The 26855-nt window shown below is 36.0% G+C and overlaps 1 protein-coding gene across 6 annotated transcripts in view; it reads right to left on the reverse strand.

Moving 5' to 3' along the window:
- Positions 1-25996, reverse strand: part of LOC309792577 (NEDD4-binding protein 2-like 2) — a 77770-nt gene extending 51774 nt beyond the window's left edge. For 2 of the 6 annotated variants that reach the window (XM_082602265.1, XM_082602263.1), the window contains exons 1-7: positions 25859-25996; positions 22718-23973; positions 16825-16949; positions 12599-12687; positions 12138-12214; positions 9383-9526; positions 6836-6937 (exon numbers count right to left, since the gene is read on the reverse strand). In XM_082602265.1, the coding sequence (XP_082458391.1) occupies positions 6836-6937; positions 9383-9526; positions 12138-12214; positions 12599-12687; positions 16825-16949; positions 22718-23973 (1793 nt within the window). In that variant the 5' untranslated portion in view covers positions 25859-25996. Of the gene's footprint in view, positions 1-5217; positions 5268-6835; positions 6938-9382; positions 9527-12137; positions 12215-12598; positions 12688-16824; positions 16950-22717; positions 23974-25858 lie in introns of those variants that run through there. The other 4 variants (XM_082602266.1, XM_082602267.1, XM_082602264.1 and 1 more) reach the window with 4 other exon arrangements.
- Positions 25997-26855: the final 859 nt, after the last annotated feature.

Raw genomic sequence — 26855 nt, forward strand, 5'->3', positions numbered from 1 at the left:
GTTCAACTTTTCAGGCTTAAAAGTAGAAAAGTCAGGTAGGCAGTTAAGTAAATAGGCTGGAGAGCAGAGGACAGGTTTAAGAAGAAAACACATTTGGGGAGTAATACTATTAATAGAAGCAATGGGTATAAAATCATTCAGTCCATATTTTTTAGCTCCTACAGTATTACAGGCACTACTTTAGGTTCTGTGGATAGAGCTAAGAACAAAATAAACAGGTTCTCATGGAACTTATATTCTAGTTAAGAGACTCCCAACAAATCAGTATTAAAAAAGATAACTTCAACTACTAATAGCTACTATGATGAAAGCAAAACAGGACAATGTAACAGAGTGACAGGGGTGGGGTTACTTTTAGATTGGAATAGTCAGGGAAGATTCTCTGTGGAGGTGACAATGTGAGGTGAAACCTGTATGTTGAGAACTATGCTAGGCATAGAAGAACAGAAAAAATACAGAGCAAAAAAAACAGCTAGCACTTAAAGCAAGAATAAGCTTAGCATATCTGAAGAACAGACAAAAAGACCAGTATAGATGAAATGTAGTAAATGAAGAGAGTGGTACAAGACAGGGAAGAAGCCAAGGGCCAGATCACGTATAGTTTAGTTAAGCAGGGAGGGATGTAATTTTTTTAAAATAAATTTATTTAATTATTTTTTGGCTACGTGGGGTCTTTGTTGCTGTGCGCAGGCTTTCTCTAGTTGTGGCGAGCGGGGTCTGCTCTTAGTTGCAGTGCATGGGCTTCTAATTGCGGTGGCTTCTCTTGTTGCAGAGCACGGGCTCTAGGCACGCGGGCTTCAGTAGTTGTGGCACATAGGCTCAGCAGTTGTGGCTCGCGGGCTCTAAAGCGCAGGCTCAGTAGTTGTGGCGCACGGGCTTAGCTGCTCCGCAGCATGTGGGATCTTCCCGGACCAGGGCTCAAACCCGTAACCCCTGCATTGGCAGGCGGATTCTTAACCACTGTGCCACCAGGGAAGTCCCTGGGAGGGATGTAATTTATGGTAAAATATATATATATATTTTAATTATAGCTTTCTCTAGTTATTCTGTGGATAAAATTATAGGGTGGCAAAGATAAAAGTGGGGAGACTACTACGTCCAAGTGAGAAATGATGAAATCTCATGGGGAAAATTAAGAGTAAGAATAGAAGTGTTAAAGCAAAAAATAAGAAAATAAGCTCTAAATGACCCTAAAAGAAATAGAAAATCAAAAGTCTCAAGGTTGCTTCTAGTATTTAATTTTCTGATCATAAACAACAATTCTAATAAGGACTACTAGTGAGGTTCACAAACCTCAAAGAAGTCTCTGATGGTGTTAGCTACAACAAGTTAAATGGATGAGCCTTCCTCTCTGCCTGGACACTCTCTCTCCTAGCAAGTATCAAACACAACTAATTCACACTCTATATTTCCATGTTTCCTAAATTACGAACTGCCCTATAAAGTTGCTCTATTTAGATGAATGGGTCCTTAATTTCAAGAGGTTGTTGACTATTCTCAGGAGAAGACTAGGACTAATATTCAACAAATATTTATGGGCTCATTAAAGGACAAAGCTCCAAAGACAAGACAAGGAAGACCATGCTTTCATGGCCCTTAAGGGTACAAGATAATCTTTCTTAATGTAATACCTGGGCTCTACTAGGCTTTACACAGCAAAGGGAAGATGGGGAGGGAGAAACATCACTTTTGAGATCACTAGTCTTCTAGCTTTAACAATTTCTTTCCTAACATTCCCCAGAATTAAAATTTTTTTTTTCTCACTACTTTTTAATTCAAAATGTCTAGGGCTTCCTTGGTGGCGCAGTGGTTGAGAGTCCGCCTGCCGATGCAGGGGACACGGGTTCGTGCCCCGATCCCGGAAGATCCCACATGCCGCGGAGCGGCTGGGCCCGCGAGCCATGGCCGCGGAGCCTGTGTGTCCGGAGCCTGTGCTCCGCAACGGGAGAGGCCACAGCAGTGAGAGGCCCGCGTACAGCAAAAAAAAAAAAAAATGTCTAGCCCAGGCCTCCTAACACACTTCCTATAAATACTTCAATTTACTTATATTCAAAATGAAATATTTTAACCACATCTTTGCCAGTGTTACATTATACACTATTCCAATAATCTCAATCCCATAATGTACTGCTTTCCAGTTTCGTGAACCAAAATCTATCTTAATCTATTCATGAAACCAATGTTATTTCTTCCCCATTCTAACAAAAATTCCACCCGATTTCACATTTAGAAACAATAATGAAAAAAGCCACAAACTAGGAATTTTAATTTCTCAAGGAATTAAGAAAAACCAAACAAGATCCAGCCCTTCTATTTTTTAAGTTAACTAAAACAAAATAAGGCAAATAGTCAACAGTAAGAATTCTTCATTCTGTACTTAAAGGTTTTCCTTGCAGAATCTAATTAATTCAATATTTTATTTATACAGCAAACTTAACTGGCTCCTTTACTGTTCTTTAATTTTAGAAAATTAAACAACATAAAAGAAAAAGGATGCTATTACAAAAGGAAAAAATCCTTAATTCTTCAGAAAATCAGAAAACTGACATAATTTCCATAACAGCTACTGCTAGCACACGTAATAAGTGGACATTAAAAGAAAAATACACTAAGACCACTTACAAATAGTGTTGATATGTTTAGGAAATACTGCCTCAAAATTAATCATCAAAACAAACAGCTTACATAATTTAACAATCCATTTATTGAATACTACACATTTCAAGTGCTAATCAAAATCAGGAGATATTAAAATAAAAGGTAAACATTAAAGCACAACAGCAAATGTAAAACTTCAATTGAAAAGATATTGCTGAAATATGATTATCAATTATCAATGTATATTTTGTAGAAAACGTTTATACAATAAATGACATCCTAGCTTTCAATCTTGACTTAAACATTCTAAATAAATGGCCACTTACAGATTTCTTCACTCAGCTTCACTGGTAAGTCAACATACCTCTCTCTAACCCTATAAATTCAAAGGTACCATAAAGGTGCACTCAACTCTCCACTGGAATTTCTTTCCTACCTTGAAGAAAAAACCACCCGAAATTAATAATAACTTAACCAAAGATAAAATGTGGTTTAAAAGATAAAATGGGATATGGTGAGGAACATGTCTGAACTATATTCGAATCCCAGTTAACATTGCTCCCTAGAGATATTATGTTCTTAGGATAAATTGCTTAAACTGTGTAAGTTTTTGTTTCCTCTTTATAAAAAATTTGAGACTGTACAGTTGTTATAAAAAATCAGAAACTGTAATAATCACATTTAGAATAGGGCCTGGCATTGACAGGCATTAACTAAATGGCAGCTACTTAAATATGTATTATTAAATTAAGGCCTGTTGCTGTTAAATTCCTATTCCTCATTGTAGCAGCACTGGAGAAATGAAGAATCACTTGTAAAAGCTGAACTCAAATTAGCTATCAGCTTTCCTTCAAAAGCATTCAGTTCTTTAAGAATGGCAGATTAGAGAATCATGACATAACAGTGAATTCCATAACAGTGAATTTCCAACTACTATTTATCAACCAGTCTATCAGCATGAGGCTTGAGTATTGTAATTTTTTCTCAAATACATACATCCAAGTGCTACGCCATGTTTATGGGATTCCTAACCAATGAGTAACACTGACAGACTAAAAATCTATATAAATCTTTCCAAGTATTTTCATATCAAAGTTCTACCTATACCACAGGGCCAGGAAACTGCAAATCTGTGACCTGTAAGTTTAACATGATTAAATAAGGTTCATAAGGAAATATGAGTTCAGTGGAACACAGGAGGGAAAAAAGCTATAACCATTTTTGACAGTAACTTACCATCCCATCATCTTCATTAAAAATATTATGAAGTTAACACGAGGATAGCTGAACAGAAAATGCACATAAGAAAAAGAAAACATGTACAGGAAAAGACTGAAAGAAACAAGAATGCAACATGATTTCTAATACTATTCAGAAAGAATAAAAAAGAAAGAAGAATAAAAGAAGAGAAAGAACCCACAAGCCTCCCCCAAATCAAACTTTTTCATTTTGATGTACTAAAAAAACTGGAGAGTCCAGAATTACAACTGAAGAGACACTAGCAAAGCTGTGCGATTACTGTAATTACTAGTTGTAGGGTAAAACTTTAATTTTACATGTCGTATCTGAGAATACAGTTGAAACTGCAAAAAAAAAAAATCTAAATAAAGTGTATTTTAATGGACTGTACTGAACTTGAACACAATTTTAACTATGAATGAACAGATTATTCTTACTTTTTTCCCCTTAGTTACCAATAAAGTTGAGAGGCAAAAAGCCCAATAGGTCATCTCAAAATCTCTCAATCTTCCCATTAATTTACAAACAGTTTGATTTAAAAAATAACATGGAGGGGCTTTCCTGGTGGCGCAGTGGTTAAGAGTCCGCCTGCCGGTGCAGGGGACACGGGTTCATGCCCTGGTCCGGGAAGATCCCACATGCCACGGAACAGCTAGGCCCGTGAGCCACAGCTGCTGTGCCTGCGCGTCCGGAGCCTGTGCTCCGCAACGGGAGAGGCCACAACAGTGAGAGGTCCGCGTACCGCAAAAAAAAAACCCCAAAAATATGGAAATATTAACAACTAGACAACACTCCCTGATGAAGTCTTCAGTCATTCACCTACTTGTTAATGTGATTGTGTCTAGTTCTAAGATTAGGGGTCACACAGTATGGCTGTGTCCATGCTAGATAAAATAGTCTATTTTCTATATACTTAAGACAGCTTATTGAAGTTAATGGACTCTGTATTGGGAAGTGTATTATAATATGTAATAACTGCAATTTTCACACCTGGAATATGACAGGGTTATCATTCAGAGAACAAAATTTGTTAGGAGGAAAGGAAAGAAAAAGATTATTTCTAATTTAAGTGACTAAAATAAACTTCTATTAAAGATACCAAAAAGTCAAAACTCTCCAAACACAGTCCTAGCTTCAAAAATAACTATTTACTCTTGAGGCTCTCTCTTTTTTTTGTTTTTGTTTTTGTTTTTTGGTACGCGGGCCTCTCACTGTTGTGGTCTCTCCCGTTGCGGAGCACAGGCTCCGGACGCGCAGGCTCAGCGGCCATGGCTCACGGATCCAGCCGCTCCGCGGCATGTGGGATCCTCCCGGACCGGGGCACGAACCCGCGTCCCCTGCATCGGCAGGCGGACTCTCAACCACTGCGCCACCAGGGAAGCCCAAGGCTCTCTTTTCAGAGTTCTTTTTGCTACTCTTTCCCCTTGTTCCTGTGCATAATTTGACAGCAACAACGTATTAAGAATTTCCATAAGAGATACATTCAAAATTGAGTTTATACACATGTATATTCTATGACAAAAATTATGCCATTCAGTGCAGTCTACATAAAGATACTGAATGTAAAGTATAACCATTCTATTACAAGTTTTCTGATTTTAGTTGCAAAAATCATAATTATAAACTTCTCAAGGTTTGCTCTGAAATTTACAAACCATGCAAAATTGAAAATTTTTTAGACTTGAGACCTTGGCAATTTGAATCAACTGAATTATTTAAATGCTGCTTAGCAAAGTAAAAAAAAAGGAATAAAAAAGACACACAAGGCAATCACCAAATTACTCCTCTTTCAGAATCTATTTCAACAAACTTAATACTACTTCCTGCAATCCTAAGGATATTTTAAGGAGAAAATCTGGCATACATACAGGGAAACCAATTGTTTTAATAATACCTTAATTCAAAAAATAAAAATTGGTATGCCAATCTTATTTAAATTGTAAAGAAAGACAACTATCACCAAAGAAGATACCCATTAATCCCTCTCCTTTCACAAAAATTACAGCAAACAATTGTAATGAGAAAAAATTATGTATAAATTGTAATCTACAAAATTTAACTCTATAAACAGCTAACTGGATCTGCTGTTCTGCTGCCACCAAATGTTTATTCTGAATGCTCACTGTAACAAAACTAAGTAATACTTTGTTATGATTCCAGACTAAGAGGCATTACTCTATTTATATGGGTTGCAGACAAACACACACAAAAACACTCCAGCCCTAATAACTGAATTCTCAGTTATTGCATTCATGTTACAATACCACATAAAACTTCAATAAAGGCTAGTAAACCTACCTGGTCAAGGTATTGGGTTGGCCAAAAAGTTCGTTCGGGTTTCCGAAAGCTATCCCACAAAAACCTGAACGAACTTTTTGGCCAACCCAATATTAATATAATACATGAACAAATGCATTTCTTCAGAGAACACCACCAATTTTCTTTATAAATACTTAGAAAACCAGGCTCAGAAAATCAGACATTTGTACAATAACAAAAACTCAATTATGGTCAAAATAAATATTTTATATCCTTTGAAATCATGAACTCTTTCAAAACTTACCAATATATAAAACTGGAAAATTTCGTAACCTATATTAATTAGGCAAGAGATAAGCAAACTTCAAATAGTTAAATCCACCCTACAATACCACCAACAAAATATAACCCAATCTTTTGTAAACAATCTTACTTTAAAACAGACATTAAAATATTAAGAAGCTAACATTTTTTTTCAGAAAGGTGAATACTGAAAGGTTATCAATTTAAAAAGCAGTATCAAAAGTTCAACTTAATTACCACACAAATATTTTTATTAGCAGTATTATGACATAGAAAACTATAAATTTACTTATCAAAAAGGAGAAGTGATTTTTCATTTCTCCTATGAAAAAACAAGGCTATGAGAAAACAAGTTATGAAAACCTATGAAAAAACAAGTTAATCTTTCTGAACCAAACTAGAAGCTATCAATATATTGTTTAACTAAAATGTTCACCTTAGTTGAACATGATGAGTAATGCCCATTTTATTCTTTGTGATGGAGACCAACTCAGAATGGCAGGTAGCAGCTGGGGGAACTATTCCATTAAGAATATACCTAAATTTAAAAAAAGAATATATCTGAATAGAAGAAAAAATTTTGATGAAAAATCCTTACTTGGTAAATTTCATATTTTTACAGATTTTTAACATCAAGCAATGACTTATAATAGTGATTCTGGTATCTTTTATTGCATATTCATTTCTCTATTCTGTTATTGTTCAAAAAATACAAATAAAATTAGCCACAATGCTTGGGGGAACTTTTAATTTACTTTGTCTTAAAAAAAAAAAAAATTAGGGACTTCTCTGGTGATCCACTGGTTAAGACTCCATGCTTCCAAGGCAGGGGGCACAGGTTCAACCCCTGATCAGGGAACTGAGATCCCACATGCTGCACAGTGTGGCAAAAAAAGAAAAAAAAAAGTCTTCCAGAATGTTCATTTCCCTGCCTCAATAAGCATTTATAATTTTTAAAAATAATCAGCAATGATTAACAATCTCTGCATGATTATTTACTATTCAGAAGTACTAGGGGATAAGTTGAATCTGTAATAAAATCTGGAAATTTATTTTAGACTTACTATCATGAACATGTTTCCTCATAATCTGTATCTTCCAACGGCAATTCTCTACATCCTCGAAATAAACTGGCTACTGTTCAAATACTATAGATTTACAGTACTATTATTTCTGAGTAAAGTTTTATAAGGACAAAGGGAAAGGGACACACAGTATATACCTACCAGTTGTTTCACCTGTCCCAAAATTAAATCCTTTACTATTTCAAAATGTCACTTTACATAATAAAATGCTGGGAAAAGTAAGCCCAAATACTAAGAAGTACTACTCTGAAACAAAAAAATATATGAAAATAGTGAATAATGGAAATGTGTGTATGTATTGATATAAATAAATATATATACACTGACACACAAACATGAGTTAGCATATTGCTACTACATCATATTTAGTTAGGATGAACAAATATATACAAACATACATATGTGTTACACAAAATAAAGCATGGTAATACCCATTGAAATGTAAACAGCACTGTTAGTACAAATAAATAGAAATCATATTCTTATCTCACTAAAGGTATGCAATAAAGACCTTGCTGAGTACTAATATTTAGCTTTGAGTCTTGCAACTTAGTATCACTTAATAATTTAATATTAGTTAAAAAGTAATATAAAGATGTGAGAGAACATTTACAGCTGAAAAAACACCAAAGATTTTAAAACAACATCGGAAGAAAGATTATGGGATTCACTACTTTGCTCTACACCTGTAACTAACACATCATTGTCAATTAACTATACTCTGACATAAAATAAAAATTAAAGAAAAAAAAAGAAAGATTATGGGATTTGGAATGGGCTGGTTTAGGAGAAAGAAAACTTAAAGGACATAAACTATTATCATGTAAAACAAAAAAAAATTTTTAAAGTAGTTGTAATTAGCTCAGTTTTTTCCTAAAAATGGGTAAATCATAGCAAAGTTAGGATGAATTGCAAGATCTCTGAAATGAATCCCATCTCAATTTTAAAATTTTAAGTGATAGAACACAATCTAACAAAAACTATCCAGTGAGATACACAGTTGTCTCTACAGAAAAACTAAAACCTGGAGAAGTAAAATATCCTATGGGACAAATCTCCCTACAACTAATGCTAAGGAACTGTCTAAAATATTTTTTATATTAGAATTACACTGTGTTAATTTAAATAGAGAAAAGTGATATACTATCAAAACAGCCTGAAGAGCTTTTGCAAACTATATAGTGACTGCCCTGTTTATGCATTCCAGAATCAGGGGTATGGGGAGATAGGAGATGGCTTAAGAAGAAGGGTGATGAAAACGTATATTACGGAGAAAACACCCCAGGTGACTGATACACTTACTGTGTGGTATTTGATAGAGAATTTTGTTTTAAATAAGGGATATGCTAGTTATAGCTTAGAAATACTTTTTCACACAGATGAATTTGCAGAAACATAATTTTACCTGTATAATGAATAGAGGAATCAACTAAGGTGCCTATAACAAGTTAGTATTTCTTATATATTTAAGATAGTCAAGGAAAAATACTAAAGTTTATGAAAAGTTTAATTTTGGTATGAACTATAAAACTGTCTGACATTATCTATAAAAGATAAAATTAGTTTAAAATTCAATTATAGAAAAACATTCTGGTTCCTAACCACTCTACTCAGGTATCTTCGTAATAAACAAAGGTATTACAACAAAAGATTATAAAAACATTTAAAATACAATTTTATATAATTTTTATTTACACTTTAGAATTTAAACAACTTGCTGGGAACATCTTTTGTGAGGCAAAGTAGTCTTTTTCTAAATTTGAAACTACTTAAACTTCAAGACAGGCTCATTAATTTTTTTTTCAAGGGCACGCAACAAATGTGTTAGCTGAAAATAACCAACTTAATGATTATTTGTAACACAGACTTCATTATGTGAGCCTAGAGAGCCTCCCCACCTCTGTCTCCCCTGTGAAGGAGGTCTTTGTGTGCTTTTGTGTGGTGGTTCCACTGAATTCATTACAATAGAGATGGACACTTGATATTCATAACGATCCAACATCTGAGCAATCTTCTTTCGAGAAACACCATGTTTATTCCTCCTACCAAAAAAGAAAAGGATTTTAATTCTTTTTTCTTTTAGAATATATAGGCTTAGAGATTAAACTGTTTTAGAGTAATAGAGTACAGATTTTAAATTATATTTTGCAAATAAATACCAGAAGATACACCTCACATTAAAAAAAAAAAGGCTCTCTCAGGTTTAAACAATATCTTAAAAAGGCTTAAAGATACCATAAATCACAGCAAAATGTTAACTGAATACACCTTCTTCACACAGAACTACTGATTCACTGAACCACTGGGTTAATCTTCCCTTCTTTTTAAAAAACGAAGTAAAAAATTATGAGATACTGTTTTGAAAATTATAGAAGAATTGAGTGGGCTTCCAGGACTGACAAAAATCAATATAAAATACATATCACTTTTAAAAGTTATTTTAGCATACTTGCGTTACTAAAAAAAATTTATTATTGATACCAAACTATATTATTAGAGATACAATTTGTACATATCTCACAAATGTAATGTTGAGTGAAAGAAACTAGATATAATGAATATATATTGTATAATTCTATTTATATAAAGTTTGAGAAAAAATTAAACCATGATGCTAAAGCAAAGGATATTAAAAAAAAAAAAAAAAAAGCTTTAAGGAAAAGAAAGTAAGTAATTACCAGGGAATTATGGAATTGTTACTGGGAAAAGGAACTCAAAAAACTTCTAAAGTGTTGGTAATGCTCTCATGACACGGGTAATGGTTAAATGAGTATCTGTTTTATAAGAAATTTGTTAAACTACATATTTATATTGTATGTACTTTTCTGTGAGTTTAATTATAACAAAAAGTGGTTTAAAAATTATTCTTGATCCTCAAAGAAATTTTTACAATGTATTTTACACTTGTAGTTTTCCGTAACTTGATTTGGACATGGCAAAACACACAGAACATATTTTATATTTAATGTTATAGTTCTAGATTTACTAAAACTAACTCATTTTTCCAGAAAAAAAGACATAAATGTTTAGTTTTCAAAACTACTGATGTTTAGGTTAAAGATGAGAAGAGAAAGCAAGAAAAAGAAAAAATAGAAGATCGAAAAATAAAAAAGAGAGAGAAAAAGAGAGATCTGAGGTCAAGGTTGAAATTGGCCAAGCTATAGAAATCCACAAGAAGTCAAAATTGATGATTCAATCAATTCTTTACCAAAAAAATCTGTCAAACTATACTAGATATCAGTTAAACTTACTTTATTTTGTAAAGTTAATTTATATTAAGAATTGTAATACATTTCAACAGTCTCAAATGTAAATAAAGCCTAACTGTGTAACAATTTCATTAATTCATTTATTCAGCATAACCCAAGTATCTTTGGTTTTTAAACTCTCTCTTCTACCTGAGGTGCAATATACACAGAGGCAGGCAAACAATACCAGATATTAATAATATTTATCAGTTTAACTCTTCATAAATTTGATTTGGCATGCAAGTCAGAAAGGGAAAGAAAGGTAACCAAAGGAATAAAAATGCAAAGGTACAAAAGGAATGAAAGGCAAGGGGGAAGAGTTAAATTAGTTGAACACCATACACAGAATAACAGTTTTAAGCTAGAAGAGGGCAAACTGAGGTGGAAGGAAAAAATGGTTTTAAAAAGAGGGGTGATGGTCATACAACTCTGTGAATATACTGAAAACCAATGAATTGTACACTTTTAACGGGTAAATTGTAAGGTATGTGAATTACATCTTAAAGTTGTCACCAAAAGGGGGTTGTGTCCAAGTGAAAATGAAGAAAGAGAAACCAGTCAGGAAAAGTAGAGGAAAGGGATGAAGGTAAAGACAAATGGAAGAGCAGGGCTGAATGTAATACAAGTCCACAACCTCTCACCACAAATCCTGAAATCTAAAATGCTCTGAAAATTCAGTTTTCTGTTGACTCATGTAGCAGCAAAGTCTAACCATGCTTGTACTCATTTGGCAGCATGATCTACTCAGAATTAACATTAGACAATGTGGAATCTTTCCTTTCTACTTAGACTGACCATTCATGATCCGCTGCAGAAATATTAAGATGCTGCCCCAAACTCTGCTAGGAGTGTTACGATTAGGTATATGCACTATATACTTCCTTTCTAAAATTAAAAAAAAAAAAATCTGAATTCCAAAACACACTGATTCCCAGAATCTTGGGTATGGGATAACGGATCTGTAGCAGTAAAGATGGGAAAGGGGGGGAGATAAAAGCACCAGGTGAAAGGGTGATGGGATCTAAAATGGGAAGGAGATGAAGTTGGAAAGGCAATGCAGAGAAGTGGCCTAGCTAAAAAGCAGAGGGAAAAGTCCTAACTTTTCTCTCAGAGTTTTCCGGATCTCCATTAGCGTTCAACAAATTGGGAAACAATGCAGAAATTCACATAAGAAAAAATAACAAACACACTTAACAACGAATACTTAATGAAACTTAACAGTGCAAAGATCCTCAAACACCTTGCATTTAAGTCAATGTTCCTCTTAACAGAAAGTGAGTAGTAGTAGTCCCTATTCACAGGTACCAAAGATATAACAAGCAAAAGCTAGTAAAGAAATTGACCATGTAAAGGAGAAAAAAAAGAAAAAAAAGATAAGAGATTACAAATTTTTTGAGTGCCTTACTTTTCTAATTCTTCAGGATCAAATTTCCACCAAGTTTCAGGTTCATGAAACTCTACTCTGTATCCTTTTCCTATGGCCTACACAAAAGAAAGGAAGAAAACAAAAACCCAGGGAATACGTCTTAAAGTAAAAAGATGGCAGACAGATATAAATTTCACTTAGACAATACTTCTAAATTTGCTCAACCAAGAAAAGTTTTACTTTTAAAATAATACAGTTTATAAAAATTTTGAGACCACTTAATGGACAAATTCCAATTACTATCCTCAAGTCCAGGCAAAACTAACAAGATAAACGTATTGCTTAATAAGCACCATTCCCAATTTTTAAAAAACTAAGCAAATGAACACACCTCTTCAGAGAACAAGGACAAGTGTTTTAATAATAAAGATCAATGTAACCAAAATTTCATAATATGAAAAAATTGATAATATAAAAACTCTCTCATATCTCATATTTACCATTTCCACATATGGTTTCATTTCCCAAGCTTGTGTATTAGTGTTGTCTATTATAACTGGAGATCTTCCCTGATTGATAGCTTGTTTTGCTGAAATAAAAAATAAATTTAAAAAACAAAAGCAAAAAACAGAACTATTAGATAAAAATACACAAAATAAAATTTAAACATTCATTAAGAAATTTCCTACATCCCTGTACTTAAAACCAAAACCGTGTAATCTTTTGAATTAGAGCCATGAAAATAAAAGCATTCTGCTATATTAAATGGAATTAAGAGACATAAACACATGCAATGTATATTCTCCAGACCAGATGCTGGTTTTGACAAACTAGCTGTAAAGGACATTTTGGGGTAAATATTTTGTTGAACTTAACAGCTAATTAAGACTTCAGTCTAGAGCTTTCATTTACAGAAAATGTAGGAACAAGTTACATTTGAATATGGTCTGAGTATGAAAAGAGGAAAACATTTATTGACATGGGAAGATGGAGACTGTTAAAAGAAAATGGCAATTTATAAGATAACATGTAAGTCTGATCTTATTTTGGTCAAAATACAAAGATGGGGGAAGAGTTACTAAGACACCAAAAGTTGTCTTCTATAGGTGGTGGGAATATATGCATTTTATGCTTATCTTTATTTTCCAATGTTCTATAATTACAAATAATGCTTTTGAAGTAAGACAGACTTAAGTTAAAAAAAAAAAGTGCTATGGATTTATCATTACTTATATACCAAGTAGCTAAATACCACAGTTCAACTGACTGGATATTTCTTAGGACTATGATTCTGAAATTGGGAGTTGAGCTAGAATGGAACTATTCCAAACTGTATCTCCCTCTCCCTATGCCATCTCTTCCCACATAAGGTGAGAATTACTGCCACTGTGAGCCACTCATAATGACAGGAATGTGTGTACCTCTTAAGTGTAAACAGGCAAGGTAATTAAGAACCCACTATAAAATTTAAAAGGCTGAGGCAAAATGCAATGATATGTAAGTTTTGCTGGGATTTAGAATTCAAACCACTAAGTTCCACACAATGAAAACACTTATATAGATGTCGAAGGGCAGGCAGAATTCTAAAGGTTAGTTAAGTAGTAATGACTATGGTGGAATATCTATTTCGGAGAAGATGTCTCTAAATACTAAATTTAGAATCTAAGTCATAAATAGGATACCAAGATACTATCAACTCCCACTGCTCCATCCCTAAACAATGATCCAAACTTTCATTTTTTAAAAAAGTATTAATTTTCCCAATCTCTGACAGGCTTACACCTCCAAGGAGTTATGTTCTACAAGAGGAGCTTATTAACCAAATAAATCTCTGATTTGCAGGAATGGGGAGATTATTCTCTTTCCATGAATAATCATCACCCAATACCACATTCCAGTGCACTCCAGGAGAATAGAACGCCTAAGTAAACAATATTTGACTACTCAAATAAAGAGTCATTTTCTTAAACAAATTAACCATCATACGCTAAGAAAGAGAATAATGACACCTTGGAGATATTTTTAACTTATAAGCAGTTAAAGATCAATTTAGATTCCTCTAATAAACATGAGGCAGATACATATTCCCAGAATAATGCCCGGCACTTAAAAGTATTCAATAAATGTTTGTAGAAAAGAGAAATTTTGCCCTAAATTAAATGTAATGCTCATAATTTTCAAAATGTCTAATGACTGCTAGTTATCATTGCTTTGAAAAAGGTTAAAAATTACCTTGAAAAAGCCCCTATTTATTATACTAATAAAACCAGTAGTTTATCTACACACCAATATGTTCAGCAAGTAGAAGTCACATGGCACGAACATTTTAATGAAATATTCTAAACTAGTATTGCAAAAAGAAAAAAATGTTTCACAGAAACAAACTTCCCAGTTCACCAAAGGTATACTGGCTCATTCCACTTAATCACCTACTTCTACTCCCCTTAACTCTGGGCCAATAACTCCAAGCATTTTTTGGAACTGTAACATCATCATTATTTGATTTGGGCAGTAACGCTGCAGCATTTTAAAAAATCAAAAGGAATTAATAGTTTAAAATATTATGCTACTCTCTTTAAATTTATGCTACTCTCTAATATATTTGGAGAAATCCTAGAACCAATACTAGAAATAATCAAACTTATCTGACATTTAAACTTTTTACTCAAAAACATTCTCAATGAAATTCCTTACTCTGAAAATTGACAATTAAAAAAGAAAAGCATTGGGCCTCTCTGGTGGCGCAGTGGTTGAGAGTCCGCCTGCCGATGCAGGGGATACGGGTTCGTGCCCCGGTCCGGGAGGATCCCATATGCCGCGGAGCGGCTGGGCCCGTGAGCCATGGCCGCTGGGCCTGCGCGTCCGGAGCCTGTGCTCCGCAACGGGAGAGGCCACAACAGTGAGAGGCCCGCATACCGCAAAAAGAAAAAAAAGAAAAAAAGAAAAGCATTTATCCTGTTTTTCCCTGTATATACTGTACTTTAGGGTAACCTTAGTTGCTAGTTCTAGGCAAGAGGAAGTTCTTCATTACAGAAGAATTCTAGCTACTAAACACAGAAAGAATGAAAGTCCTAGAAAATCACCATTTTGCAACCTTTAATGAAATAACTGATTAAGGAAACAATTCATTGTTGAATAAAACAGGGATTAGACTGGCCCTTTGAAGCTACTGATCTTACCATCACTAAAAATGGAACAACCATTTACTTACCAAAAAAAAAAAAAAAAAGGTTGAATCTAATAAATCCTACAAGTCAAATGATTACCACAAGGAAGCAAACCGACAACTATAGGCTATGGGACACTACAGAACCACCAACCAAGTTTCTGCAATAAGTTAATGGTACTAGGGCAAAAAGAGGGAAAACTGCTATAGATTAACTTAATTAAAAGAATCATAAAGCCAAATGTACTACAAAGACCTTGTTTAGATCCTGATTAAAACAACTGTAAAGGGCTTCCCTGGTGGCGCAGTGGTTGAGAGTCCGCCTGCCGATGCAGGGGACACAGGTTCGCGCCCCGGTCTGGGAAGATCCCACGTGCCGCGGAGCGGCTGGGCCCATGAGCCATGGCTGCTGAGCCTGCACGTCCGGAGCCTGCGCTCCGCAACTGGAGAGGCCACAACAGTGAGAGGCCCGTGTACCGCAAAAAAAAAAAAACTGTAAAGAAATACTTAAGACAATAGGGGAAATCTGATTATAGACTATATTACATGATGTCAAGGAATTGGGTTTTGTTTTGTTTTTTAGGTGTGATAATGGCACTGCAATTAAGAAGATTTACTTGAAATGTATGAAGTATGATGTCTAGAATTTGCTTTAAAAAATACTTCAGCAAATTAAAAAAGGAGGGTGGAGTGAAAGCAAAAGGGTTGAAGCAAATATAGCAATATCTTGATAAGTGATAATAATTCTGAGTGATGGGTGTGTGGGCTTCAATATAATCTCTCTACTCTAGGTTTAAATAATGTTTCATCATCAATGCATTTTTAATTTCTTTTAAAAAAGAAATTAGATTATAGTATAAGCATGTACTTAAATAGTTCTAGATCAATAGTTTTCAATACTGACTGCAACATTAGAATATATGGATAACTTTCAAAAAAATAATGATGTTTAGATCCACCCCAAATCAACTAAACCAGAATCTCTGAGGCTAAGACTCAGGCATAACTTTTTTTTAAAAGGTCCCCAAGTGATTCAAATGTGCAGCCAAGGTTAAGGAAGAACTACTATTCCAAAATGAAAAGAAAGTGACCCATGTACCTCTAAAAAATGTATTAAGTAAATTTTTTGTAGAGTGACATCAATGAAAAAAACTTTTAATATTCATGGGCATTAATATCAAGCCTTAGGAAACATTAGCATTACTCAAGGAAATAACTTTTGGGAATACATAACAAATGTATCAAGAGTTTACTGTATTTTTTCATGAGGTATAAAATAAAGTCTATCAAAATATCCTATACCTCTATTGTACCAGCTTATGTACACTATTTACAGTTTAAAAAATATTCTAACCACATTCTCTGATTTTCACAACCTCAATCAAGTAGGGCAAGTATAGTTATCACTGCTTCTAATAGATGAAAAACTGGGTCTCAAAGCTCTTTCAATGGCTTGTCAAAGTCATCCAGCTGGTAAAAGTAAAAAGTTGAGAATAAAACTTCAGGTATTCTGACTCCTAGTCAAATATTCTATCCCGGGAGACTTGGCCCAAAACAAACCTCTGTTCTGGTTCCAGTCATGGGCATCACCAAGTTGATTAACATTATACCTGTACCCATCTTGATGGTGAAAATAGTCATCAGTGCTGAACACAATGCCATCACGACTCTGACCAAGCAGAATTCTGTTAATAAAAGAAATCATAAAGGTGCCATTTACAATATAAAATCTATAACCGTCAGAAATAAGCCACAAAGGAAAGGTTATTAAATGAATTTCTGGTACATACTTATAAGTATATTGCAGATAGACTAGCACAGGAGCTGAACCTTAAAAAAGCTTTCAGATTTCAAACATCACTTCACACTTAAATCTACATAGTAATAGCCAGTAATAAAAGCTTTTTAAAGTGGCTTTTGTATTGCAACTTTTAAAAACACTCTTCAATCCCAAAATGATGTCAACTATTATCCATGATTTAACTTTATGAATTTGTATTTGGTGTCTAAAATTGCCTAAATTTAGTGCAACAGGTAACCTAAAAGACAAGTAAGCCTAAGCAAGCAATTTACCTGAGGAAAACTATATTTGACTGAAGACAGCTTCGATAAACTCATTCCTATGAAGCACAAACATCTATGACCTGAAAGTGGAACTTGAGGTTTAATGCTGTGAAACAACCTATGATCCTCCAGAGTAAAATCAAATTTAAAATTTTTAAGAGATTAAATTACTGTGGGGGCTTCCCTGGTGGCACAGTGGTTGAGAGTCCGCCTGCCGATGCAGGGGACACGGGTTCATGCCCCTGTCCGGGAAGATCCCACATGCCGCGGAGCGGCTGGGCCCGTGAGCCATGGCCGTTGAGTCTGCGCGTCCGGAGCCTGTGCTCCGCAACGGGAGAGGCCACAGCAGTGAGAGGCCCGCGTACCGCAAAAAAAACAAAACAAAACAAAACAAAAAATTACTAAATGAAATTAATTCCTAAACGCTAAAGAATACACTCTCAGAACAAGTCAGTGGTAATCAAGCTTTGTTCTCACAATATGATACCATCTTTAATTTCTAAGCACAGAGAGATTGACAAGTGTTCAGAGTGTCAGAGAGTTCCCATAACCAGTGACTCATGAAAGAGATTGGAGGTGTGCTGAGAAAAGGGAAAAGACAGTAAGAATAATTGGATCCAACAATAACAAAAATATTTTGTTATTTATCTCCCCTCCCTCAACCATTAGGCAATTGGCTATCATTCTATTGGGGTTGGCCAAAAAGTTCGTTTGGGGTTTTTCCATAAGATGTTGTAAGATGTTATGGAAAAAATCCAAACGAACTTTTTGGCCAGCCCAATATAATTTCTTTTTGAGAGGGGGAAGGGAGTAGAAGGTGGTAGAAGGGATGATACTGTCCTGGGATGATTCAAGAATACTTCCTAATAAAAAGTAATAGGAAGGATTTCAACTATTAAGATAACAAACATCTCTCCTTTCCTCAGGTTATAATAAAATTGTATATATTTTACAATAAAAATAAAATCACATATATAAAAGTTTAAAAATTTAATATACATTTTCACTCATAGAATTATGGTTCAAATTACTTCAAACAAACCAAATTAAAGTAAATGGTTTAAATTATTTGTTTGCTTGTTTGAGAGGCTGGAGTTGGATTTCTTTTTTAAGCAGCCATAAATTTCCCAAAATATACCATCTAACACATTTGGCATCTTACCTGCTTATAAGAGATAACCCAGAATATAAAAATGCCATAATATTAGTATTCCAAACCAAAGCTCAATCACCTAAAAAGATCTTGATCATCATCAACTATACGATACCTAGTTACACTCAACAATATCAGAAACCTGATACCATCTTTCCTAAATACCTTATGCTTCTTTTCTTTTTTCTCCTGTTCTATTACTTTATTAGGTGATCTGTCAGATGTTAATAATAACATACTACAAGAGCACAGGAGCTTTTGTATCCAAGGAATGTTTAACCTCTTCCAAATAAAAAAAAAAAAGTGGGGAGGGAAGGGACAGTAAATCAATTTACATCATTAAACCAAGTCAACATCAAACACGAGTAAATCTCAATGAAGAATATCTTAAATACAGAAATCATAATTAAAGCAAGTAATTTTAGCTTGGAGAGATTTTTTTCCTCCCAGACTACTCACACATCTTTTCAAAATCCCCTGAATTATCTCCAAATACCTGTATCAATCTAGATATATCTGATGTCATACCAACCGTTTGAACCAAAAATAAATTATTTAAGAATATTAGTATTTTCAAAATTCTTATAGTCAGATTCTATCAGAACCCTCACAAGTTAAGACAGGTACTAAAATGGATTCTCAGAACATCAAATTTTACAACTCTGAAAAATCAAGTATCTAATAAAAAATTCAGATGTGGTCCCACTGGCCACTTGATTTGTATTTTTTCAAAATCTCTATCTTTTTTGAGGACCTAGTATGTGCCAAGCATCTTATATATATACATCTATGACCGCATCGAATTCTCACAACAACCTTGCCAATATGGTATTAAACAAATCCAGAAAAGAAAATAATTTCAGAAATCAGGCCACCAGAATTACATAAATAGTGGTGGGAGAGCCAAAACCAACGGCTTACAAGATCCCTGCCTCCTGGAATTCACGCCCTTATATAATCCCCTCTCCTTGAGTGTGGGTTTGAGTCAGCAACTAGCTTCCAACTAACCGGATATGAAATTTCATTTCCAAGATTAGATTATGGGGGGCAGGAAGTGGCTCGCTTTCTCTCTTCACATTGTGAACGGGGAGAGGTCCAAGTGGCAAAGAACTGAAGGGACTCTCCAGCCTACAGACAGCAAGGAACTGAGGCTTTCAATCCAACAGCTCACAAGGAACTGAGTCTTGTCAACAAGACTTGTGAGAGATATTCCATGCAGATCCTCCCCAAGACAAGTTTTCCGTCCAAAACACAGCCCTAGCCAACATCTTGATCATAGCATTGTTAGAGACCTTGAACCAGAAGCACCCAGATTCCTGTCCTTCAGAAACTGTGAGAAAATAAATGTTTGTTACTTTAACAACTCAGCTTTAGGGTAATTTGTTACACAGCCATAGAAAACTAATGCACTCTGTGCTTATAACTTTCACTAAGTAAGAACAAGTGAATCGTATTCTTTAAACCTCATTTTGAGAACCTTATTCCCCCAAATGGTCTACTAGAGTTAATTTTCATATTTTATTTTTTTAAATTTCTAAGAACCATATATATTTTTGTAATATATCATGTACATTTAAAAATAGAAGTGATTGGCTTCCCTGGTGGTGCAGTGGTTAAGAATCTGCCTGCCAATGCAGGAGACACGGGTTCAAGCCCTAGTCCGGGAATATCCCACATGCCACGGAGCAGCTAAGCCCGTGCACCACAACTACTGAGCCCGTGCTCTAGAGTCCGCGAGCCAGAACTACTGAGCCCGTGTGCCACAACTACTGAAGCCCGCGTGCCTGGAGCCCATGCTCTGCAACCAGAGAGACCACAACAATGATAAGCCCGCACACCGCAACGAAGAGTAGCCCCCACTCGCCGCCAACTAGAGAAAAGCCCACGTGCAGCAACAAAGCCCCAAAGCAGCCAAAAATAAATAAATTAAAAAAAAAATAGAAGTGATTTTCCCAAATAATTCTGAGTAAAACTGACACTTCATGAACCGTTTACCTCCTGACGTACTGAGTGGCCTTGCATACCCCCCTGGTCCAGCTATCAATAAATAAAAAAATAATGCTGTCTTGTGTAGCTTATGCTACATGCAAAGAGTGGTAAAAGCAAATCCTACATGAGTTCAGAAGGAGGATTACTGAGGGGTGAGATGAGAAACCAAAACCTCAGAAGTGGAGGCATTTAAGAGAACCTCTGAACAAGTAGAATCCTGAGAACAATGAACGGACAAGTATTATGTCTCCTGCAATAGACGACAGGGTACTAGTCCAAGTGCAGAAGGATATGAAGATAGGTAAGGACTATTAAGGAAGAAAGGGACTTAAATATTATCCCAAAAGAATTTGAAATTTATCTAACCCCCTATAACTCATTACCAAATAGCAGATAACGCCCCAAATCAGTTCAACTCTGACCCTCCAAATCTTTATGCCTTTTTTCAAAGCTCATTTGGAAAGCAAAATCCTACACGAAACCATTCCTCACTAGAGAATATGTGGCTTTATAACCAATCCCAAACAACCATTTCTACTTCATTCAAAAAAAGTACTGACCTAAAGAGAGACTCCTGCTTCTTTAACCAAGCTACTCAAAGTCAGGAGTCAGGTACAGGGCTACACATGTGATAGATATTAAAGTGAAGGATTAGATAAGAAACACACTACCATCTACATCCCCAGTTGGATCTCTTAGCAGTTTTTGTAACTTCTCCCGAGTCCTTTAACCTAAACTCATTCTTTTTATTAGCCTGTACTCCTTCTAAAAAATGAAAAGACTATAATTCATCTCACAGCACTGTTACATATGGAAGTACTCTCTAAGTTGTAAATGATAACATAAATGGTAGTTGCGACTATAACTTCCATTCTTATTATACCTAATTCCTCAAATAAAGAAATATACATATTATATATAATCACCTCTGTCATCTCGCAGTACAATTATGTCTCCTTGAAATTTTATTGAATTACCACCACACTTTATTCACTTTCAGTTTCAACATACTCCAATATGTTGTTCCAAACCTAATCATTCTTTCTTACATTTATTCTGTACCAGAAGCCCTCGCTAGGAATCTCTTCATCCAATTTCCAAACTTCAACTTTTCTTTTCTCTGATATTATATTCTAAATCTAGAAGAATGCCCATGCTTGTAAGACAACTTCACTCTTAATTTCTATTCTTTCTAAAGAAGCACCGAAATTTCATTTTCTCTACAAAATCTTCACTGCAAAAGAATCAAAATACATAGACTTAAATTCAAATTCATTTACAAAATCACAGCTTACAATCTAGCTTGAAATGTCTGCATCATAATTTAATCTTTCTCCAATTTCCTGCTTCTGAAGAAATTTTGTTTAGGTGGTTCAGAGTGTCTTACAAATAAACATAAAACATTTACAAAATGGTTCCTTGGACTTTGTTTTTTTTCTCCTTCGATTTTTTTATCCTCACCCAAAAACATCAAATAAATTTTCTTTTTCTCCTTATCTAGCATAAATCTTGAATCATCCTACATAAACTACAAAGAATTTGTATTGTTTTTCTTTGTGCTATTTTTCACAACTGCACAAATGTACTGGAATGCATCAATATTCTGTTTTTAAAATGTAAACAAAAACAGGAATTTTAAACATTTCGGCACACGATAAAACATCATCGGTTCTAATTCCATTAATTCAGATACTGCTCATTTCAAACTCCTTAAAGAAACCAAAAAAGGTTCTCTCTGTCAATAATGGTATGAACACAGCACAGTTCTTAAGACACACTCAAAATTCCCTTCCTTGGGTTATCTCATTTGCTTCTCACAATAATTCCAGAAAAATAAGTATTACTCATTTTATTAACAGCGAAGTCTGTCCAAGGTCACAAAGTGAAATAACTGAGTCAAAGCCCAAGTCTTCTACCCAAGAATTCAACTCCTCCTGAATAGCTGACTTAAAAGGGAAGGCCAGCACAGTTCTCAAATAGCATTTGCTTTCGTCACCGTTCTAATTTTACATGGTGAATCTATATTTAAAGCCCTTAGCAGAATCTTAACATAAATATATATGCTAATTCTCTTTTCCTCTATCAGAAAACATCTTTTAAAATATTTACCATCAGATGCCATTCTCAAGTATAACAAATTAAAGATTTTTTACTAGAAATATAAAAGCATTTGCCACTGATTACAACTATCATTTATGATTTTTAAGTAATAAATTACCAAGTATTCACTTGGTATCCTTTACTTACCGAGACAATGTTGTTTTCCCAGAACCAGGCAAACCTCTTAAAAGAATAAGTAACTTCTGCAATTTTTTTAACTTTTCCTCTTGAAAATGCTGGTTCATAAACCTGTCAGTTCCATTATGCTTGTCCACAGAAGGATCTTTCCAGCATCCTTCACTGGTTTCACAGAAACCATTATTCGCATATACATCTTGCACAGTGTAGCCATTTCTAGAGGGATGGTCACTACTGGTAATGTCACGACAGTCAGTATATCCATCGTTCTGATCAAAAGTCAAACAATTCCAGTTAACATGACAACTATTTACATAATATCCATTTTGCATCTGAAAGCCATCTTGGGCATGGAAAATATTTGATGATGGATTTGGTGGAACGTTGAATCTTTGAATATTTAAGTGATGGTTAAAACCGGAAAGATGAGGGTCTTGTGGTACTATAAAAGAATGCACTGATTGCCACTCAGGCCTGAAGGAAGCAAATGAATTGTCACAAAAGGTAGGTATTACTTGTCGATTATAAGGATATTTACCTGGCTCATTCCCCACGCACTGCAGATAACCCCAATGTGACTGAAGGGCACTGGTAAGATCTCTTTTCTTTTCTTCTTCGGATTTTAACAGATTACTATGGCCCTGATAATATGGAATGAGTTGTTCCTCAGAGGGTTCAGGTTCCTTACAACTGCTTTCTGAATCACCTTTTTCATTTTCAAGCTCTTCAATTTCTTTGTAAAACTGGAATAATTCATTGTCAATCTCTGATTTTTTAGAATTAAATTTCTGTTTCTTTTCTCGTTCTCCTTTCCCATCTATACCACTGATAGTGTCTGCTTGATTCCTCCTTCTATTACATTTCTTTTTCTCAGGGGGTTTGTAAATGGGTCCTATAAATGCTTTACTTGTGCTATATATCGCATCATCTGTGGATACCAATGGAGGACGTGTATACTGTAAAACTTGTGAATCAACAGAATTAATAACACCTGGTCTATTACCAAGCATCTCATCATGCACAGGTTTCAGCAAATTTGTAGTTTTGGTTTTGTCCTCCTGAGGATAACTATGTCCTCTGACATCAGTGATGGTCACAGGGACCCAATCATTTCCAGTTTTCTCTTGCTTTCTGTGAAAATGAGCATTACCATGATGGGAGAAAACATATGCCTCTTCAGTAGACTTCAATTTCTTATAGCATGGTTCACTTATTCGTTCTTCCCCACGTCCCATGGACTTAGCTTCAATTTCACCATAAGGCATCTGAGGAGCAAATAAATCACAGAATTAACAGCTAACATTTAAAAAAATCTAAACAAAAGTTTCCTCAGAAACAACAGGAAATAAACTTAATTTGATATAAGCATTTAATAACATTTTCCCAAAATGTTATTACAAGAATTGTAAAATTGTAACTTTATAGCCACTTATTATTGGTATGACATTATGATTTCAAGGAGGGGTCTCACTGAAGGTAAACAAACATCCTTTTTTAAAAAAAGATATATCTCATCTTTAATCTAAATGATGTATTTCTGAATTTAGAGGATGTAAGCAAGAATGTAAGCAAGCTTGGAAAGCTGAATCAGTAATATATACTTTGATGATACAGAAATACAATTGTGTATTAAAAGGGAGAGTAAGGACTTCCCTGGTGGCGCAGTGGTTAAGAATTCACCTGCCAGGGCTTCCCTGGTGGCGCAGTGGTTGAGAGTCCGCCTGCCGAAGCAGGGGACACGGGTTCGTGTCCCGCTCTGGGAGGATCCCACATGCCACGGAGCGGCTGGGCCCGTGAGCCATGGCCGCTGAGCCTGCGCGTCCAGAGCCTGTGCTCCACAACGGGAGAGGCCACAGCAGTGAGAGGCCCGCGTACCGCAAAAAAAAAAAAAGAATTCACCTGCCAATGCAGGGGACACGGGTTCGAGCCCTGGTCCGGGAAGATCCCACATGCCGCGGAGCAACGAAGCCCCTGCGCCATAAGCCCCTGCGCCACAACTACTGAAGCCCGCGCGCCTAGAGCCTGTGCTCCGCAACAAGAGAAGCCACCGCAATGAGAAGCCCGCGCACCACAACGAAGAGTAACCCCCGCTCGCCACAACTTGAGAAAGCTCTAGCGCAGCAACAAACACCCAACGCAGCCAAACATAAATAAATAAATAAATTTATAATAAAAAATAAATTAAAAAAATAAAAGGGAGAGTAAGTCTGCCAACCAAAGTGACACATATCCAAACTGGTTATGATAAATTGCATCATAAACGTCTTCCTGTTTAAAATTACTAGGTCCTTAGCAAACCTCAGACAACCACATCTCATTAGCAATCAAACGTCAAATTAACTGCAATGTCAGTCTTTATGGGCCCTACTCTTAAGAGTAGTGTAAAAGTGGTTTCCAAGTGGGTGTATTACGTTAATTTTAAAGAAAAAAATAATAACTTCAGTTGTACTGCGAATGACGGAAATATGTCATACTATGTTTAAAAAATAAATCCGGCAACTCCCCAAACCAAAGCCCTCATCTTTTCCAGATGGTTTGTCTATCTCGAAGATAAATTCTGCTTCCCTTGAAATTTTGGGGGGGACCCTCAAGAGTACAATTCAAAAGCCTGTGTTAGTCAGTACTTCATTCCGCCCGCTCTCTGGTCTCCCCTTCTCGAACACGAGAGCAAAAGGAAAGGGCAAAGCGACGAACCAGAACGACACAGGTAGGCCCTAGAGAGGCCGAAGGAAGATACACCCGTAGAGAACGCCGTCCTCCCGGAAACAGCCCCGTCCCAGGCCGCCTCTCACCTTCTCATTTCCTCATTAGAAACGGCAGAAAAGTCCCAAGGAAGAGAAAGGAGGTTGCGTTAAGAGAGAGGCCTATACACGACCTGAACCCTAAGGCCTCCTGACCTCCAAAGAGGGCAGCCCGGGCAAAAGCTCGTCACCCAATTTCTCTATCCCAACGGAGACACGTTCAGGTTCTGTCTAGGAATTCCAAAGAGCTCCGAGGCCGAAAGGTTTACTCCCGGCTTCTACGTTTACGGCTAAACGAAAAGGTTCAGGCAAGCGCAGGGGAGAACCCGAGTCGCTAATGGAAGAAGGAAGAAACCGGAAAACGTCAACACCACAACCCCACCTCGCCGAAAATGGGATGTCTACTCACCTTACAACACAGTTCTGCATTGACCTTTACCTCTCAATAAAGAAGGTGAAAGAAGCACGGAGACACGGCCCAAAGCAGAGACCGAGAGGGACTAAAAGCCCGGCCCTCAGGAGCAGAGAAACAAGCCTGCTCTCCGTACGCAAGATGGAGGCCACCTCACGCTTGCCCCGGCAGGAAATACAGATTCTCGCCAGGCATTGTGGGAATTGAAGTCCGGAGTTCACACCCGGCCTGGAAACTTCAGCCTCTCCCAGAATCCATTGCTTGACACACGCGCTAAGGGCCACGAACGTAGACCGGAACTAGTTCTTAGGTTGGAGCCGGGACGTTGTTTAGGAATAGCAGCTTCGGCTAGGAAAGGTGGTGACCTTCCGTTTAGGGCTACCCCTGAAGGAAGAGAGACTGTGAGTGCCTGGCTCCGCAAATAGAGGCATAAGGTGCTCTCAGTGCATGTTTTTAAGGCTTTTTGGGAGACAAAGTCTTTTTAAAGGGGAGTTAACATTTGGTCTCGTCAACTAGGGTTGCCGACGTTTCTATGAAATGCCAGTGAGTAATTGCAGGCTCAGGTTTTTCTATCGAAGAAGAGAATCGCTGCAGCAGAGCCTTGATAACAGAGAAAAGTACTTATGAGAAAAATCACTTCTTGTCACAGCTGTCTTTTGTTTAGGGAAGTAAAGACCGTTTACTGAGCTTTCCCATTAAAGTCGATTTGTGAAAAGCGCTTCTATAGAACAGCGCTTGGTAAAAATAAGTGCTTTGTAAGTGTTAAATGAGAAGTAACTACAAACTGAACAACTGGCAATCCTCAGTTCAGGGCCCCTTCCCTCCTCCCACCACCTTCCCACTCTCTCTAGACCCGCGCCTTCACATGCATTCTTTCCTATCCCTGAAAGGGAAACTGCTAATCTCTTCATATGTATTTAAGTAAACCCGTTGCGATAGCGTTTTAATTTATAAATATAATAGTTAAAACCACAGTCTGGAATATTTACATTTG

The sequence above is a fragment of the Mesoplodon mirus genome (genome assembly GCF_964341445.2).
Source record: "Mesoplodon mirus genome assembly, chromosome: 17".
In the NCBI taxonomy this organism is placed as follows: domain Eukaryota; kingdom Metazoa; phylum Chordata; class Mammalia; order Artiodactyla; family Ziphiidae; genus Mesoplodon; species Mesoplodon mirus.